The sequence below is a fragment of the Mastomys coucha genome, unplaced genomic scaffold (genome assembly GCF_008632895.1).
Source record: "Mastomys coucha isolate ucsf_1 unplaced genomic scaffold, UCSF_Mcou_1 pScaffold12, whole genome shotgun sequence".
NCBI classification, from domain to species: Eukaryota; Metazoa; Chordata; class Mammalia; order Rodentia; family Muridae; genus Mastomys; species Mastomys coucha.
In genome coordinates, this window is record NW_022196894.1 from 29349816 (window position 1) to 29369064 (window position 19249).

Below are 19249 nucleotides of genomic sequence, written 5' to 3' on the forward strand. Positions count from 1 at the left end.
TTTAAGGTTAACTACTATGATGAAAAAAACACAGGAAAAAAAGTCATTGATTTTTTTTTTAATGCTTATTAATTTAGAAACCAAGCAGTATTACTTCATGAGCCTAAGTAGTATTTATACAGTATTCTATCATAAAAGGAATTATTGGTGTTCTTTTGCATATCATAATCTTGTAACTTTAATGATTATTATATACTAGAAGGACAGTGTCTATTACTCCTTAACAATTCTTTTGATCATAAAAATTCCAGTGGCCATTTATGTATTTTACTGATTAATGTGTTCTAGACTCAGTAGTTAAAACATTAGAAATTAGTATACTATGTAAAATGATTTTGCTATATTATAAACATATTTCTCTAATATTATATCTTCAGAATTCAATACATGGCATCTTCAAATAATTTGAAAACCAATGCTAAATAATGTAAGATTCACTGTAATGTCAACATTTGTGAATAGCGGATACTCTTTTATTGAAATCAGAGCTTCTAGCAGAAAGAAACCTTATATTTAAAATTCAGTTCATATTTATAATTTATGTAAGCAGTGAAGATGCCATTGGATTTTACTCTATGCTGATTGAAACTTAGTAACCCAGGCTTTCTCCACCCAATGCGTTAAATCAGTCATCCCCAAAGGGTCTTGGTAGCCCAGTGTTTATAACATCCTTCTTTACCTGCTAATCGACCTCACTTCCTGGATTTCAGTCCGGGTCTAGTTATCAGCTAACAAAAGAACAGCTTTTGGTTCCTGCAGACGCTGGTGAAAAAATAATCACGAGAAAGAAATCCACCTTATGTCGTCTTTTTCTGTCTGCAAAAATAAACTCAGCCACCATACAGCTAACAGGTACAGAAGGAAGATACAGGCTCGGTCATAGGAAGAAACTGCAGAGAAAATGAGCATCATTTCTCAAGGTTTTTATTTCCCTGATCTACAAGTGATGCTGCTGTAATTGTAGCTGCAGTTTTCACCGATCATTCACCACTCAGCAGCTGGTAGAGAAGTAAGACTGCTTGGCAACCACCTGCAGGGCTGCAGAGATGAATTACATTTTCGGAAACAACACACTTCTGTACTCTCGCGCCAGTCGAGGAGGCAATGCTAGCTCTAGCCATGGCTCAGTAGGCCCTAAGCAGAAACACTGGGCAAAAAAGGGCTCGTCAGATGAACTGCAAGCTGAGCCAGAGCCTTCACGCTGGCAGCAGATAGTTGCATTCTTCACTCGAAGACACAGCTTTATTGACTGCATCTCGGTAGCCACCAGCTCCACCCAGGTAACATGCCACTTGTTGAAATTATTTTCAGTGTATTTATGTTCATATTTGCTTTGCTACGATGTCTTAGTGGAGATTTATCATTAAAAATGAGTCTACTGTGTTGTTATCTTGGCACTGAAATTTTATGTTTTTAGTCCATCTATGCAGGTCTTTAGCACAGAAAGGGAAATGAAAAACATTTTCCCTTATGTTATGTAATACTAAACAAAACAGTCTCAGATTCTACTAAATGACTTCTCTAAAAAATGTAAAGTCATTAACATGTGAGTTAAAATACAAGTTAATGCTCATCTTATTTTTAGATGGTGTTAAATGTTATAAAGAATGATGTTTGAGCAAAAGAAAATTTCCTATTTAGTTTTTGTATACTAGTAGATAATCTTGGGGAGGCATAATACGATACAAAAGGTAGCTTAAATATTTTCATTTTTAATGTTTTGAGAATAGATTAAATGTAATACAGTTAGCTAATATAATATGTATTTATCTTAGTTATATTAAATTTATTTATTCAAGAGATTAATGAGTATCCATTTTACAAATATATATTGTCTAAGAATAATCTGGAATGATAATGTAAACTTGTATAATTGCATAGTCATGGAATATTTTTAACACATTCAAATTTTAAAGATGCTAGCAAAAATGAAAAGTCCCAATTTTTTAAAATGTCCCATAAAATTCTTTCTTTAAGGGGAAATGAATATTGATTGTAGGAGACAAAAATAAACAGTTGAATAAAATGCTTGTCGTTTGGTATAAAAGAAGGCAATAGGAAGTATTAGTATTTTAAAATATATTTTAGCAGCAAATAATCCATTAGTGAAAATAAAGGGGTAAAAAATAGTCTAAGAGCAAATTGAGAATGTTTTTTCCTTTGATATCAGTAATTCTTAATATGTATACACATGCATATATGATCTTTTGGGCCTTTAAAAAATAAATTTTCTTTAAAGATTATTTCTTCACTCACTAGAAGCAGCACAGTACATAATAACTGCCAACCTGATTATTTGGTTTGGCTACTAGAATTTTCTCCCAATGTTTTGTGGTAGTAAAACATCAACCTCTAAAGTCAGAAAGTCTACCTATTTCTTATATGCTTAGATGAAATTACATATATAGGCATCAGGGTTCCTTCCATCCAGAACTTACTGAAAGGCAATGACTGACTCTTAAATTGAAAACTGACTGCTCTAAGCACTTTTTTCCTGCTTCTGATCATAAAAAGATGAAAATATTAAAGGTTGGTGCTACTAGTTGTTACAGATTAATATTAAATAATATATTCCTATCAATAAAAAGATATTCTAATCTTTATGGTTTTATAAATAAACTACTGCATATATATATACACATGTGTATATATACATATTGATATATTTGATCATCTTAAAGACATACATGAGAAGACCAATAATAGTTCATACATAAAACTATTGAAAGCATAGAATTAGAATATAGAATTAGACTATAACCCCTCTCCCCAGAGTTGGCCACTGTAGTGTCTCTCTGTTGAAGAAAGATAGTTTCTCTTGCAAATCTCTTAACTGATCCTTCTCTTGACCTTTTCATTACCTTTGTATTTTGACCCTGGAAATAGAAAAATCTAGGTCAGAGGTTTTCAACTGTTAAATTTCAGCTGTTATCTCAAATTACTACTCTGATTCCCAAACACATTGTTCTGTGAGTGAAAAGAAATTTTACTTACAGTTTCATGTTAAGTGCTTATCTATTAGAAATATTTATATTCAAAACTAAGATTATGTACCAAGTTCCATGGAATATCTGGAACATTTAGAAAGTCATATTCTGAATGCTAAGGAAACTAAATAGTTATAAAGATCTACAAGATGCCAAGTCCTTGGGAGCTTAGTAAATGTTTGTGGAATTAATTTCTTTCAGTTCCCTGGAATGTTAATCATGTGTATGTATATGTGTGTATGTATGTATACATATATATACACACACATACACACACATATACAAATAGTCTTCACGTAGAAGTATCTCTAGTTCTTTACAGTGCCACATTTCTTTGTTTTGCCTTTCTTCTCTTGTTTCATATTATCCTCAGGCCACACAAATCTCCTGTCCTCCTGATTTCCTCACCCCTTCACCTGTTACCAGTAGTGATAAAAATGTTGTTACATTCTATCTCCATTCATTTGGTTTTGCCTCAGAAGTTTACATTGTGAATTGAAAAAGGGAACTTTTAAATTATTATTAAGATATATTTGTCATGAATACAAGGAATATATGCGTGTGTGTGCACACACACACACTTAAAAATTTTTAAGCAGTGTCAAATATGCCTTTCCTTTGATTCCTCACAACATCATTCTTCCTGTTCCTATAAGTAGTCACCATGGCAACCAAGAGATGCAGTTGATGCCATTACTAATTTGTGGATGACTGTACTTCATCTTCTTTCTTCATTCATGACTAAAAAAACTGCTTTTGGGGCCAGGCTAGTGGTGGCTCACATCTTTAAGCTCAGTTCTCACGAGGCTGAGGCAGATAGATCTCTGCGTTTGAGGCCAGCCAAGTCTACAAAGTGAGTTCCAGGTCAGCTAAGGCTACGTAGAGAACCCTGTCTTGACAAAAAACAAAACCAAATCTGTGTATTGTAATCTCAAGTCATTCATCTTTTAAAAACTTCCACCAGGAAGACCTAGATATCATTGGTCAATACTTGCAGAGTATTTGAGCACCGACTTGATGTCTTTGCTCTGCCCACTATTTGTATAATCATTCTTAGTTAATTTCATTATCCTTATATATCTTCCTAAAATCTTGACTTTTCTATTTTTGCTATCTTTTTCCATAGGGATCTTGGGTTTTCTGTCACTTAAACAGTCTACTCAAATGATTGTGTTCAAGGCTTTTCTTTTTTTTATTAGATATTTTCTTTATTTACATTTCAAATGTTATCCCCTTTCCTGGTTTCCCCTCCTCCCTCCCCTGTGCACTAACCCACCATCCCCCGCTTCCTGGCCCTGGCATTCCCCTACACTGGGGCATAGAACCTTCACAGGGCCAAGGGCTTCTCCCTCCCATTGATTACCGACTAGGGACTAGGTCATCCTCTACTACCCAACATGTGTACTCTTAGGTTGGTGGTTTAGTCCCTGGGAGCTCTGGGGGGTACTAGTTAGTTCATATTGTTGTTCCTCCTAGGGGGTTCAAGACTTTTCCACACGACTTAATAGCATTATCAGTTCAACCTCTGATGCAAGCATTTCACATTACTAGCACTTTTTTTTCTCAGCTCACTTGTTCAGGACTTCCCCTACAATGCATTTCAATCCTCTTTTAAGATCTAGGGACCAGTGATTTTTTTAGTCCTTTGCCACTCATACATCCCTCATTACCTTGCTCAAACTTTTTGATAATCTTAACTCTCTTCCACTTCCTGCCACTTTATTGGAAGCATTTGTACTTTAATTGCAGCTTTGCCTTCTCCACCAGCTCTGGGAACTGCCCATTAAGCCTGCAGTGTCCCTTTCTAGGGAGTTCCATTCTAAGTTGACAATCTTCCTATGTCTGCTGCAGTAAGCGAACTGTCTGTTCCTAAAGCTCACCCCCCTCTCCCATTCGATTATTCAAGGCCCCGTCAGACTCCTTCTGTTCTTCACTGTCATTTGCCTTTTCCTGTATTTTAGGTAATTTCCATGAGCTGAAACACCTCTCACTAACATAAACAAATGAAAACGCCTCCTTGTACATTGTCAAATCCACTGGCCAGTTGTTCCTCTTCATACGACCTGCTAGACAGATTATTTTAAAACAGTTGATTACTACCTGACGTTTTTTCACCTCTAACTCTTGGATGCTGACCTAACATTCTACTAGCTTCACTTTCCTTTGCAGCGGTATCCTTTTTCTTATTGCTAAGTAGGGGACAGTCTTGAATTCTTATGTGTCTCTGTGTGTCTGTGTAGTCTGTGTGAATGTGTGTGTGTTTTCATGTAATCTTGTCCAGTCAGTCTTGTGCCGCTATCATCATCATCATCATCATCATCATCATCATCATCATCAACATCAAGATGTCTACCTTTAGCTCAAAGCTAATCCTGTACAGTAGGCCTTGTAGCCGTGGTTTCCTATTTACCCAGTATTTCCACTTAAGCATAAAAGATAATTTTATCTTTTTTCATCATTATTATTGACTTTCTTTGTTTTCATTTAACTTTAAATTTTTTGTTTATTCATTTTCTTCTTATCATTGTTGTGATCTTTGGTGGAAAGAAAGTACAAGTTCTTGCCCATGCTAACGGGCATGCCCTATCACTGAGCTACATGTCAGCCTCAAGAGAGTTTTTAACCTGCTTTCTCCTCCTCCTCTTCTTCTTCTTCTTCTTCTTCTTCTTCTTCTTCTTCTTCTTCTTCTTCTTCTTCTTCTTCTTCTTCTTCTTCTTCTTCTTCCTTTTTGTTGTTTGTTTGTTTGTTTGTTTGTTTTTTCGAGACAGGGTTTCTCTGTGTAGCCCTGGCTGTCCTGGAACTCACTCTGTAGACCAGGCTGGCCTCGAACTCACAAATCCTCCTGCCTCTGCCTCCCAAGTGCTGGGATAAAAGGCGTGCGCCACCACTGCCCGGCTTTCTTTTCTTAGGTATTCTGAGAGTCTAAAAACAAAACCTGTGGGATTGCTTTCTTTTGCTCCATGTCCAAGATGACAGCAAATCATGTAGGTGTTTGGTTTGGGCTAGGCTTCTCACTCTACTCCCTCCCTGCCACCGAGCTAGGGAATACCTTTCCTTAGGCAGCAATCTCATTTTACTTTTATCATTTTCCTCAGAGTATTTGCCTACAAACTGATTTTTGTTGTTATAGTTTTTATTTTATTTAAGCTTATGGCTTTAAAGATTTATTTTTAATTGTCTGTATGTGTGCAAGTGTGTACATACGAGTGCAGGTGCAGTTCAGAATCTGTTTTGTTTACTAGCCTGGCAGTTCTCTGGAGGTAGAATTTTCTATTTATATGTATGCAAATCCTCAGCTTCCATAACATTATTGACAACATAGCAAATACAACAACAAATTACTGAATGAAGGAAGAAACAGACAAATTAACCTGTACTCAGAAGAACTAGTACAGATTTTTGTCTGTCTTATTTCTGTCTTAATCTCTCCATAAGCATTTGTGTACTGCCTTAGTATTAAGCGGATCCTCTGCCTGATAACTCCTTTCTTACTTGTCCTACTGGAGAGGAAGAAATTCCCTGGGGTGGGGGGAGTTTTGGTTTTCTCACAGTTATTAATAACTAAAGTGGGACAACCAGTACAAATACACATTTCCTAGGCAAACAGGCATATGGTTGCCTATTTATATCCATTTATTCTGACTTACTGGTGTCGGTGTTCCTACCAAGACATCTTCATCTTGGAGTATCCCAGAGTCCAACTTTGTTATCCATACATTTTCATAAAGCTGGTCCAGATAAGAAGTTAGGGATAGTCTTTAACTTTGAGAGGCTGTTTATATTTAGTAATGTCATTCCTTTGCACTAAACTGGAATAGATACCAAGTAAATAGGTGGCCTTTTAAAACTATGGCAGAAATGCCGACTCTGATCAAGAGTAGGGCAGTTTCCAAGATAAAAGTGTAGAAATAGTCTGTTTAACTGGTTACAAAATGCTACTTTGGACAGGAACATTTATTTCTTACTTCCTCACTCAAAAGGCCATGAGCTTTGTAAGGTTAATGTCGTGACTCATCTTTGGAAATGTTCACCTTTTCACAAGAATACTATTGTTATATTTCTATTGTCTTAAACTTTTTACAGCACACCTATATGTGTTTAGTATTTAAGAATGAATTATTGGTGCAGCAGAACACTTTGAAAATCAGACACTATGCAAAAAGTATTTGTTTACAAAAGTTACAGAAATCTTTACAAAATACATTATTGATCGTACAACCTAGCAGTGATAATCTATAAAATCTCTTCAAATATATTAAAAACTTTTCTGCAGAGAAAACTGTAGGTAGATGTGTATAATTGCTTATTATTGTCAAAACCTAGTAGCAAATAAGATGTACTTCAGTGAGTGAATAGACATCAGACAGTGGAATAGTATTTAGCAGTAAAAAAGATTAAGCCACACGGAAGGAAAATGTTTATTACTAAGTGAAAAGAAAGCAATCTGAAAATGCTTTATACATATTATCCCAACCCTGTGATATTTGGGGAAGTCAAAAAGTAAAAATCTGTGGTTCCTAGGATTTTAAGAGGAGAGTGAAACTATTCTGTGTGCTTCTGTAATTGTAGATACATGCCATTGCACACTTGGGAAACCATAGACTGAGCAGCGAGAGTGACCCCAGCATAGACTAGACTGTGGCAATGGTGGGTTCCTATGGGTTCATCTGTTGTAACAAGTATACCACTCTGGTGCAGGGGCTTGAGTGCTGGCTGTACACATATGTGGGCTGAGGGGATGCAGGAACTTGCTGTACTCAACATTCAGTTTTCTGTGAACCTAAATCTGGTCTGAAAATTAAATTCTATTAAAAAATACAAACTTGCTATCTTAAATTTAGATTGGCTTAGTCTGGAGAACTAAATGGGAAAATTTTTTATGTAAGTTTTCATCTGTGCAGCTTCTATATAATGTCTTGATATAGTTGGACCTTCTGTCAAGGACAAATAGGCTAAGAGAAATACATTTCACATTTACATATTTAATATATTCTAGTAAATTTTAAAAGTTGACTTTTATAATAAACCTCTGAAAAAGGGTGGAGCCACATAGCTACAGTTTTCAGACCTATTGAGCTTCCATTTGGGCTCCTTTGTTTAGTTTCAAGCAGTGTTACTCTTCTAAGAATTATACTGCATGCTTCTTTCTTTTTTTTAATAAAATTATTTTATTTTATTTTTTAAGTTTTAATGCAATATGATGAGAAAAGTTACATGATTTCAATTTATTTGAATTTATTAACATTTAAAAACATTTTAAGTAAATAGAATTAAATCAAATTCTTGTTTTCCTTTTGTACCCCAACTCCTCCCAGACATCCCCTTCAATACCTACAATATCTTTTTTGTCATATTCTTTAAAATTTATAAAATATTATAACAGTAAAAATGAGTATTATAAAAGTTGTTTGATATAAAACAACAATCAATTTAACAGTCTTATGTAGATGCTTGTCTACAGCAGTACTGAAAATACAAACATTTTTCTCAATATAAATTTTAAATAACTCCAAACGTATTAACTGTATATTTCAAAATAATACATCACCACCAATATTTTCTTAAATGAACATAGATATATAAAGTCTTTTTGTTTGTTTGTTTGTTTTGTATTTAGTAGGGCTTAAAATCTTGGCTCTTACTGTGGTAACTTGATACAAGAGTTAGAAACGTCAAGCAAAGCATTCAGTCTCACTCTTTGTTGTTCTCTTACAAGCCTCGCTCCCAATTTAATTGTCTACATTATTTTTGAGTATATAAATACTTTTGGAATATGTAAGCTGTTCTGAAAACCATAGTATAGTGTAAAAACATGAAATAAACACTACTACTAATAGGCTGAGATAGGAGAAGCAAGATCTCAAGACCATTATGTTGTACACGCAAGACACTGTCACGAACAAACAAGCTGAAAGTGTATATGGATTGTACAATATTGGACCTATTTCTCCAATTACCAAATTAGAGAGACCATTGAATGACAATCAACAAATTGCTAATTCCTCATGTTTTTGGATTTCAATCGATTAGGATATGTTGGTAATATTAATTTTCTTATTAAGGTATTAAGAAAAAGTAATTGTTACTTCCTGTTGTTTTTGTTGTAAGGGTGGAATTAAGTTTGTATGGATTTGTTGAAAGATTACTTTCTTGCTTCTTCTAGGGCGTAGTTTCACTCCTTATGTTGATGTTTTCCATTTTTGTAGGGCTGGATTTGTGGAAAGATAATTGTGTAAATTTTGTTTTGTCATGGAATATCTTGTTTTCTCCATCTATGGTAATTGAGAGTTTTTCTGGGTATAGTAGCCTGGGCTGGCATTTGTGATCTTGTAGGGTCTGTATGACATCTACTGCATGTTTCTTACCATAGTTTTGTTCACTGTCATATGCTGAACTGTAAGCTTCATAGGGCTGGTCCTATAAAGATGTGCAGTTTCTTTTATATTCCTAGAGTGTAACATAGTGATTCATTGATAAATATTAGTCAAATAAATAATAAATAAATATAGGTGCTTATTTCCATTTAACATAATGATTGAAAGGGGCCTCTCAATATGATTTGGTCATTATTATTTTCACAAAGTTTATGTAGAACTATAGCTTATGTAGAACTATAGCTTATAAATTGGCATATCTACACCGAAGGTTTTGTAACTTAAAGTGTGTACATTGCCAAAATACTTAGAAACCCTCTGAGAAAAAAAAATGTCTTGGGGGTAGGGGAAGGGACCAACACTCAAGAGCACTGGCTAGGTAGTAGTGGTGGTGCACTTCCTAGCATTCAAGGGCCAGAAGTAGACAGACCTCTGAGTTCAAAGTCAGCCTGGTCTATACAACAAGTACCAAGGTAACCAGGGCTACACAGAGAGACCCTGTCTTAAAAGACAAAAGCAACAACATGAAAAGGACTACCACCAGGCACACATGTGGTGTACTAGCACACACAAAAGCAGAACATTTGCACATATAAATTAAATTAAAAAACAAAAAAGTATATGAGGTGTTATATTCTACATGTGATGAATTTAACTTTGTGTCATTAAAATACATTTTAAAAGATCTTTTGCTATATTATAATCCCCAACAATGTTATTATATAATTCTAAATAATTTTAGAATTTTGAGAAAAGTAAAAATAATTGTTCAGTCCATGTAGAAAACAGTAGTCTATAATTACCAACTTGTTTAAGAAACTTTTAAGTATACCTACTGATGTGATTATTTTACAGTTACATAAAAATTAGAGAACAAAAATGGTGGTCCTATCTTATGGAGAGTTGCATAGTTGGCCATCAAATCTGACAGCAGGGGATATTTTTTTTTTTTTAAATATGAATGAGTGTGTGCACATGCCATATGAGTTCAGGTCATTGTGAAGGCCTGCAGAGGATGTTGGGTAACATGGAGCTGGAGTTCCCTCACATTGTGAGCTGCATGATGTTGATGCTGAGACCTGACCCATAAGCCTGGAAGGACCAGTCAGCGCTCTTTACCACAAACCAGCTTTCTAAACATAGAACTAGAATTTTTAAAGGAATCCTAATGCTGACATTGCCACTATATGCATCTTTAGCAAAGATGGCTCAAAAGTTGGGAGCATTGCTGATCTTTCAGAGGACCCAGGTTTAATTCCCAGCATCCACATGGCAGTCACAACCACCTGTAATTCCAGTTGCAAGGGATCCAGTGCACTCTTCTGGCCTCTGGCATGAGGCTTCCAAGTGGTATGTAAACATATATGCTTAGGGAAAACATCTGTAAGCATAAAATAAAACAAAAATAATTTAAAAGATTTTTATAAAGTACCAAGTTGTTTCTATTTCTGAATAGGTTTTTGGTTTTGTGTATCATATTTGTGAGACTTTGTCTATTAGTTTAGCCATCTAGCTGTGAAAACATAATGATTATTGTAGAGTACAAGTTTTTTAAGTGGTTTTCAGAAAGTAAGTAGAGATTATAATCTGGAATTTAAATTAAATTAAAATGGATCCCTTTCTGATTTTTGTATATTCTGACTATTCTTCGTAAAACCATCTACTATAATAAAAGATAGTAGATCCCGTTAATGATGGCTGTGAGCCACCATGTGAGTGCTGGGAATTAAACTCAGGTCCTCTGGAAGAGCAGGCAGTACTCTAAACTGCTGAGCCTTCGCTCCAGCCCTGAAATTGTTTTAAGAGTATTTTGGAAAACAAATCTGAGACATATCAGTGGAGTGTTATATATTACCTTCGCTGTTAGTGACCACAGGCAAAACAATCCAACTCATCTTAAGCTGTTTTAAAGGACAGTTGGCTGTACTGGTTAAGTGCGATGCTTTTGGAGCACAGTGGCCTGAGTTTAAGTCTATATTCTGCCCTTTACATGGCACAGCACATTAGGAAATTACCTTAATTCTGAGTCTGTTTCCTTGTTTGTAAAAAAGTAGGAATTGAAATACTATCTGGACCAAGAGTCAGTAAGGATCATATAAGGCAGTGCCCACATGGCAGTCAGCTTCTGACTTCAGTAACATCCTCATTATCTTCATGTATCGCCACAGACATAATGATGGCTACCATCATTTTTAGCAATTCCTCAAAATGCTGTGACCTTGGAAGTAAGGAATTGATCTAATTACAGAGTGAAAAAGAATTATGTCCTAATTTAAAAAAAAAAATTAAGGAAAACAGGTAGATTTTTAACCTTAACAGGGTCCAGGCAAGAAAAAGAAACAAAACCCACAATAATTATTTCTAGAGAGAATGTAACAGAAGAAGATTATCTGAATAAGTATTAGAACTGGCCATGGTGGTTCATGCCTTTAGTCTTCAGTGAGACAGAGATGGGGGATCTCTTTTATTTGAAGGCAGTCTAATCTATATAGAGCATTATAGGCCATCCAGGGTTCCATTGTGAGATGTGTCTCAAATAAGAGAAAAATAAACAAAACAATAACAATAAAATTCGTACTAGAAAATTAAAAGTTCTAAATAGGAATATCACAGTAAAGTGAATAATAAGAGCGAGAAACATTTACTATCTAAGAGAATAGAGTCCAGGTTGAGATTAGGAGAACCTACAAATTTAGAGGAGAGGCACCATGGGCTTGAGGAGCCCCATGAGAAGACTAACTTTGAAGTACAGTTTGAAGAGGAAAGAGAGGAAACTATAAAGACAGGTTTATTCTCATAGAGACCAGCATTAGGGCATTAGTTGAAATCAGAGGATGGGGCTGAGAGGGTGGGGGTTGGGCACTTGTTTTGTTTTGTTTTTCTTAGTGGGAGGGGTGTGCATTTTACACTTGTGTTGTAAGGCTAACAAATGGAACCCCTTGAACACTTCTGATTGTGTGTACCAGCCCAACTATGCAGGGAACAAGACAAAGAAGAGCATGTACTCAAAATCCATTCCAGAATCTGTGTTGGTAGTCACATGGTTTGGTCATCCCACACACATAGCTTCCTGCGATGGTGAACATAAAGAAAAAACTAAACAGAAATCTTTGCTTTTGTCAACTTCATATCATAATAGAAGACTATAATTATAAAAAAATATGGTATTCTGGAAGAAAAGTTAGGAAAAGAAAAAAGATATGTAGGTAGGTAATAAAATTGCTGATGGAGACTGATTTGAAAGTGATCATTTGAGTAAAGAGAGGAAAAATTCCTAGACTTAAGGCTGTTGCTATCTAAGCAAGAGCATTCTTGGAAGAAACGTAACTAGCAAGTGGAAAGGTCTGGAGTAGCAAGTCAGTGTAGCTGAAGCAGTAAGTGGAGGGAAAATGTTGGAAGGCTAGCAGAGCCTGACCCACTGGGCACTTAGAGAGGAGTGACAAGAACAGAGTAGCTGCCTGCTGTTGCTTAGAAGCATCACAGGCCTGCCTACTTTAGCCTGATAGGTGATGAAGTCCATGGCAGTGCATGCTTATCTAGCCAGTTCTGAAAATCTCAAAGATAAAGGTGTATTGCAATGATAATAATCCTCCCTGTGTTAATTATATAACCATATCTTTAAATTCAGTCTTTAGGCCCTGTTTTTAAATTTGTAGTGACTGAGTCATCCTTTTTTAAAGGTTGTTAGCTGAATGTTAATATAAAGTACCATCTTTTCAAGTGAAGAGATCAGAAACTTTAATTTTATGAATTTTCAACCAGAATAGATTCATGAGCTAACTTATCTTGCCTGTGTGAAGTATAAACAGTTTTGCATCTATGCTTCTACAATAGAATTAATTACTAGACTTATTTTCCTATTTCCCACAGCTATTTTAAGTTTTTAAAAAATGTTTGTATCTTGATATTTTTTGTGGTTTATTTAAAATATGCCTGTTTTTATACACTCTTCTGAGATATTGGCATGATTGTCATACATGGTTGAAATACTGTTTTTTTTAGCTAAACAAATATATATTAAAGATGTAATGTATTTGCAGTGACAGTGGCAAAGGGCGTATGAATCATAAGAAAAATATTAAACCATGAAAAATACCTTTTGTCCTGCGATATTGATCCTTTCTTGAATACAGTAATTCCCAAGTGGAGTTTGTTTAAATCAACTTTGCTATATTTTATCCTCTGCAAACATTCAAAGGCTTGGAGGTTTTTCCTGGTTTCTTTTTTTTTCTTTTAAGTAGCTGCTTTGACATTTAATCAGAAGCATGCCTCATTATGGCATAGTAGATCTTTAAACAAAGGACCAAGGAACTTAGCTTAAGAATTCTAACTATGCCTTGTACAAATTCAGGCTCCTTAGTCACCAGCTGTGACCTGGGGTGATTACTTTCATTGTTTAAGATACTTGTACCAAAAAAATTGTTAATTCACTTATTTCATTTTTCCTTGAAAATACAGTGTATTTTTAGACCTTGTTTTTTGTTTTTGTTTTTGTTTTTTTGTTAGTCTTAAGTTCATTTACTGAGTATATGAAATATGTTAATACAAAATGTAAACATTAGCTTCTTGGTATTGTAGTTTTATTTGGTCAGTTTTACATTCTGAAAATCATGCTTTGGTTATTTTATCTCTTGATTTTATGTTTTATCTTTTGATTACAGGAGACTAAGGTTTTTTTCAAAGATTTATTTTTATTTATTTTATGTGTATGAGTACACTGTAGCTATACAGATGGCCATGAGCCATCATGTGTGTGGCTGCTAGGAATTGATCTCAGGACCTCTGCTGGCCCCGCTCGCTCCGGCCTAATTCACTGTAGCTGTCTTCAGACAGCACCAGAAGAGGGCGTCAGATATCATTACAGGTGGTTGTGAGCCACCATGTGGTTGCTGGGATCCGAACTCAGGACCTTCGGAAGAGCAGTCAGTGCTCTTACCCACTGAGCCATCTTGCCAGCCCCCAGGAGACTAAATTTTAAACCCAGGGCTTCATGCTTATTAAGCAAGTATTAAACCACTGAGCAAATCTCTTCCAGTTCTGGAAGTCTTAATAAATAATTAGCAAGGTAAATAAATACTTGGATAATACTACAGCTCTTTCATGTCCAAGTCTAATTATTATCTGGAAAATAATTCTTAGTTGCAATTGTGGGAATTGTTTTGTTTTATTTTGTTTTGTTGAGACCATTTTATATTGACTAGGCTGGCCTTGAACTCACAGAGAAAAGATCCTCCTATCTCTGCCTCCCAAGTGCTGGGACAAGAGGCACACACCACTGTGCTCAGCCGTTGGTATTATTTTTAATAGTCTTCATATCCCATCAGTTTCCAGGTACATCAACTCTACACTTAAGGTTTTTAATCTAACTACACATGCCCATTTTCACCAATGCTGCTACATATTATGCTAGGCTCACAATATGTATATATTGTTGAATGCCTAAAAGTGAGGGTCAGTTCTACATTGTCATAAGTGACAATGTGTGCACATACTTCAAATTATATAAGAATTTATATTTTGGGTGCAGGTTTTCTAAATTAAGACCTTAAATTAGTATAAAAAAATAAACCTATGTAGAAAATTAGTGCAGTTTTGTTAAATCAGTTTAAACATCTTTCAGGTAATTGCTAATGTGATTTTTTTTCAAAAGAACTACAATGTATAATCTATCCAATTATTTTATAGAAATGTACAATTTTCTGCAGTGTTCCTTCAGACAGTGTTAATATTATAACCTCTGTTGTCATGGAAACAAGTCTCCGAAGGCAGCCTTAGAGGCTAATGATTCCGTGGTGTTGCTATGGATAGAAACAACTGAGACTGTTGCTAGTCTTGTGACCAGGGTTTTTAAAAACAATAACAGATCTTGATTGAGCTGATTTTACCAAGTGATACAAATAGAGCAGGACAGAAATGATGTAAGGGTCATTGTTTTCTACTTGATTTATATGGTTATAGAAGAGTGTTAAGGTTTAAAATGATATTATCCACTCTTTTCTGAAAATAACCTAAATATAATGATTACTTTGTTTTGCCTCATCATTTCAACCATACATGTTGATGCATTATTATATTTGACATTTTCCAGTTTAGAATCTTATACAGCTCCTAAGCATTTTATCACATTCTCAAATGTGTTTAAATCCTCTTCATCTCCTTGCTCTATTTTGTAAAATTGAGTATTTGTCATTCCTCATCAACTTTCATTTGATTATTAGGTGTTTTTTTTTTTTAGGGCTGTATTTTTGTTTCAAGTGAATTAAATGGATTTTGTTACTCTGTTTATCATTTATGACTTGGGTATTTTATTTGTTGGTAGATCAAATAAAGTATTTGTGTTCTGAGTAGGTAGAGGACACATGTTCTTTCACAGAATTCTTAAGTCCAGGTGTCTCTCATAGACTGTGAGATAAGGTGTCATAGACTGTTGTAGGGAGTTTTTTAAAGAAACAGTATTTAGGTCTTGTACTGGCTGGTTTGTGTGTCAACTTGCCACGGACTGGGTTTCTGCAGGGGACCCCGTATTCCGCGGGGTGATAAAAGTTCTGGCCTGGTGGGCAAGGAATTCGGCGGGTGACAGACAGAAACGACACAAAGAAGTGTGGGATCTGAATGTATTTCTCAAAAATGGCATGAGTTTTTTACAGTCATTGCAAAAGAGAGAAATCTGGCAGCTCAGTAGTCGAGGTACATCTGAGGCCATCTAAAATACACTGGGTCTAAAACAGCAGCCACCTCCTCAGGACTGGTGCAGCACCCCTGGGCTCCACAAATGCTCCTGCCTGCATGGGCCCTGCTGGAGTCCCAGGGGGCTGCAGGTGCGCCAGCCAGGAGGGTAGAGGCTCGAATCTCAACTGCTGACTGCTGCACACTGTCTCACACACATTCAGCTCAAGGTTCCGCCCATCCTTAGTAAAACGCCCACTGTGCTAATCTTCTGGGCTAGTGCAGAAGTGTCTCTTACTTGCTAATTCCTAGAAGTGGTTCAGCTACAGTACCTGACTGAGAATGAGGATTCTTCTTGACCTTGCCCTGGGATAAGGCTCCCATTCTGTAAGCTTCAATGTCCTACCCACAGTGACGAAGGCAATTAGTCTGGATGGGTAACATTCTTTACAAAATTCCAAGCCAGGGTTTGGCTAAGATGTTGGAACATTGGTAAAGGTCAGAGAGCAATGTCCAATTTTGTCTAGCTGTTAGTAAATCATCTTGGTGGGTGCATAGCACACAGTTCACAAGGACATATCTGGGCTACCTCTGAGTTAGGGAATGCCAAGGAGATGATGCAGGAGACTGGCTTCCATGAAGCTTTTGCCTCATAAACTGCTGTCACACAAAGTGTGCGTGGCATCAGCTTGACACAAGCTGGAGTTATCACAGAGAAAGGAGGCTCCCTTGAGGAGATGCTTCCATGAGATTCAGCTATAAGGCATTTTTTCAATTAGTGATCAAGCAGAAGAAAGGGCCCCTTGTGAGTGGTGCCATCCCTGGGCTGGTAGTCTTGGATTTTATAAGACAGCAAGCTGAGCAAGCCAGGGGAATCAAGCCAGTAAGGAACATCCCTCCATGGCCTCTGCATCAACTCCGGCTTCCTGACCTGCTTGAGTTCCAGTCCTGACTTCCTTTGGTGATGGACAGCCATGTGAAAGTGGAAGCTGAATAAATCCTTTCCTCCCCAACTTGCTTCTTGGTCATGATTTTTGTGTAGAAATAGAAACTCTGACTAAGACAGATCCTTTCCAAAGAAAGTAGATTCTCGAACGGAAAAGGCTCTGAAAAAGAAGGGTACAATGGAGTTTAAATGTAACATAAAAAGAATAATGATTTGTCATAAGGGATATGAGGAGCGTGTGTGTGTGTGTGTGTGTGTGTGTGTGTGTGTATTATGCTTGGCTTTAAAATACAGCGTTGCCTAATTTTACATGTACTGTGACTCTTACCCTAGTATTAGGACTCCAGTAAGCACTTACTAGTGTAGAAAGTGCTTTGGTAGTACTAGACCATTGCCAAGGGATTGATACAGCTCAAGACTAGAACAACAAAAACACACCAGGAGTTTCTTAGAGATGGTAGATATATTCACAGCCTTCATTTTGCTCATAAGTTTCATATGTGTTAACCCACCAGATTGCATACATTAATTATGTAGTACTGTTGGAACTGGAAAGATGGCTTTGTGGTTTGAGAGTATTAGCTGCTCTTCAAGAAGGTCTTGGTTCTATTCCCACATGGCAGCTCATACCCATTTGTGATTCTAGTTCCAAGGGATCTGACACGCTCTTCTGTCCTCTTTATTTTTTTTTCTTTTTCTTTTTAATTGATTTAAGTTTTATTGCATTATGATGAGAAAAGATACATAATTTCCGTTTATCTGAATTTGTTAACATTTAAAAACATTTTAAGTAAATAGAATTGCATCACATTCTTCTTTCCCTTTTGTATCCCAACTCTTCCCAGAGACCCCCCCTTCAATACCTGAAATACCTTTTTTATTTTGTCATATTCTTTAAAATTTATAAAATATTGTAACAAAAAATGAGTAGTATAAAAGTTGTTTGATATAAGACAAACACTCTTATGTAGATGCTTGCTGCAGCAATACTGAAAATACACATTTTTCTCAATATAAATTTTAAATAACTCTAAACATATTAGCTATATATTTTAAAATAATACATCACTACTAATTTTTTAAATGAACATAAATAAATTCTCTTTGCTTGTTTGTTTTGTTTTTAGTAGAGTTTAAAATCTTGACTTTTACTATGGTACAAACCCAAAATAAGAACAAATTTTAGACGTTGGGGTTCATTGAAATAAGACTACTTAAATGCCCCTCACATCACTAAAGGATTTTACCTCCCTAGTAGCTAAGAGTTGACAGTTCTGCTGTGTCAAGGAGTGAATTGTAGGCATGATTTTTGGATACAGATCTCCTGCTGTGGTCAAAGCTATTTGACTGGAGTGATTGTCTTCATTCTCAGCCCACCAAGAACAGTTACATTCATTTAAAAAATGGTGTGTGTATTAAGATGGTCTATCCGAGAAGTCATTCACCAACTGTTTCAATGAACAATGGTTCTGCTTGGAGGGTGGCACAGACATTAGGTGAGGGTAAGAATCTGGTTCATTGGCTGTGATGATTTTGAAAAGCATTCATCTCAGAGAAAGAGTAACTTATAAAGTTCTCTTCTATAAAATTGACACAATAATTATAAATATCAAGCAAAGCATCCCATCTCTTTGTTGTTCTCTTATAAGCCACCACCCAAGTCAGTTGTTTATGTTTCTTTTGGCTGTATAAATAATTTTGAAATATGTAAGCTGTTCTGAAAACCATAGTATAGTGTAAAAACATGAAATAAAGATTACTACTAATAGAGAGGCTGAGATAGGAGAAGCATGGTTTCAAGACCGTTATGTGGTACCCAGCAAGACACTGTCAGGTACAAACAATCAGAAAGTGTATATGGATTTTACAATATTGGACCTATTTCTCCAATTACCAAATTAGAGAGACCATTGGATGGCAATCAACAAATTTCTAATTCCTCATGTTTTTGGATTTCAATCAATTAGGATATGTTCATAATATTAATTTTCATACTAAGATATTAAGGAAAAGTAATTGTTAATTCCTGTTATTTTTGTTGTTAGAGGTGGAATTATGTTTGTGTGGGTTTGTTGAAAGGTTACTTTCTTGCTTCTAGAGTGTAGTTTCTCTCCTTATGTTGGTGTTTTCCCTCTATTATCCTTTATAGGGCTGGATTTGTGGAAAGATATTGTGTAAATTTAGTTTTGTCATGGAATATCTTGTTTCCTCCATCTATGGTAATTGAGAGTTTTGCTGGGTATAGTATCCTAGGCTGGCATTTGTGTTCTCTTAGG

General features: G+C 35.8%; 1 protein-coding gene across 15 annotated transcripts in view; it reads left to right on the forward strand.

Annotated features, from left to right (window-relative positions):
* Dlg1 (discs large MAGUK scaffold protein 1) overlaps nt 1-19249 on the forward strand; it is a 204817-nt gene that overhangs the window by 81014 nt on the left and 104554 nt on the right. The window contains exon 1 of one of the 15 annotated variants that reach the window (XM_031363621.1): nt 744-1280. The exons of 12 other annotated variants lie outside the window; for them this stretch is intronic. In XM_031363621.1, the coding sequence (XP_031219481.1) occupies nt 1047-1280 (234 nt within the window). In that variant the 5' untranslated portion in view covers nt 744-1046. Of the gene's footprint in view, nt 1-743; nt 1281-19249 lie in introns of those variants that run through there. 2 more of the 15 variants (XM_031363620.1, XM_031363624.1) reach the window with 2 other exon arrangements.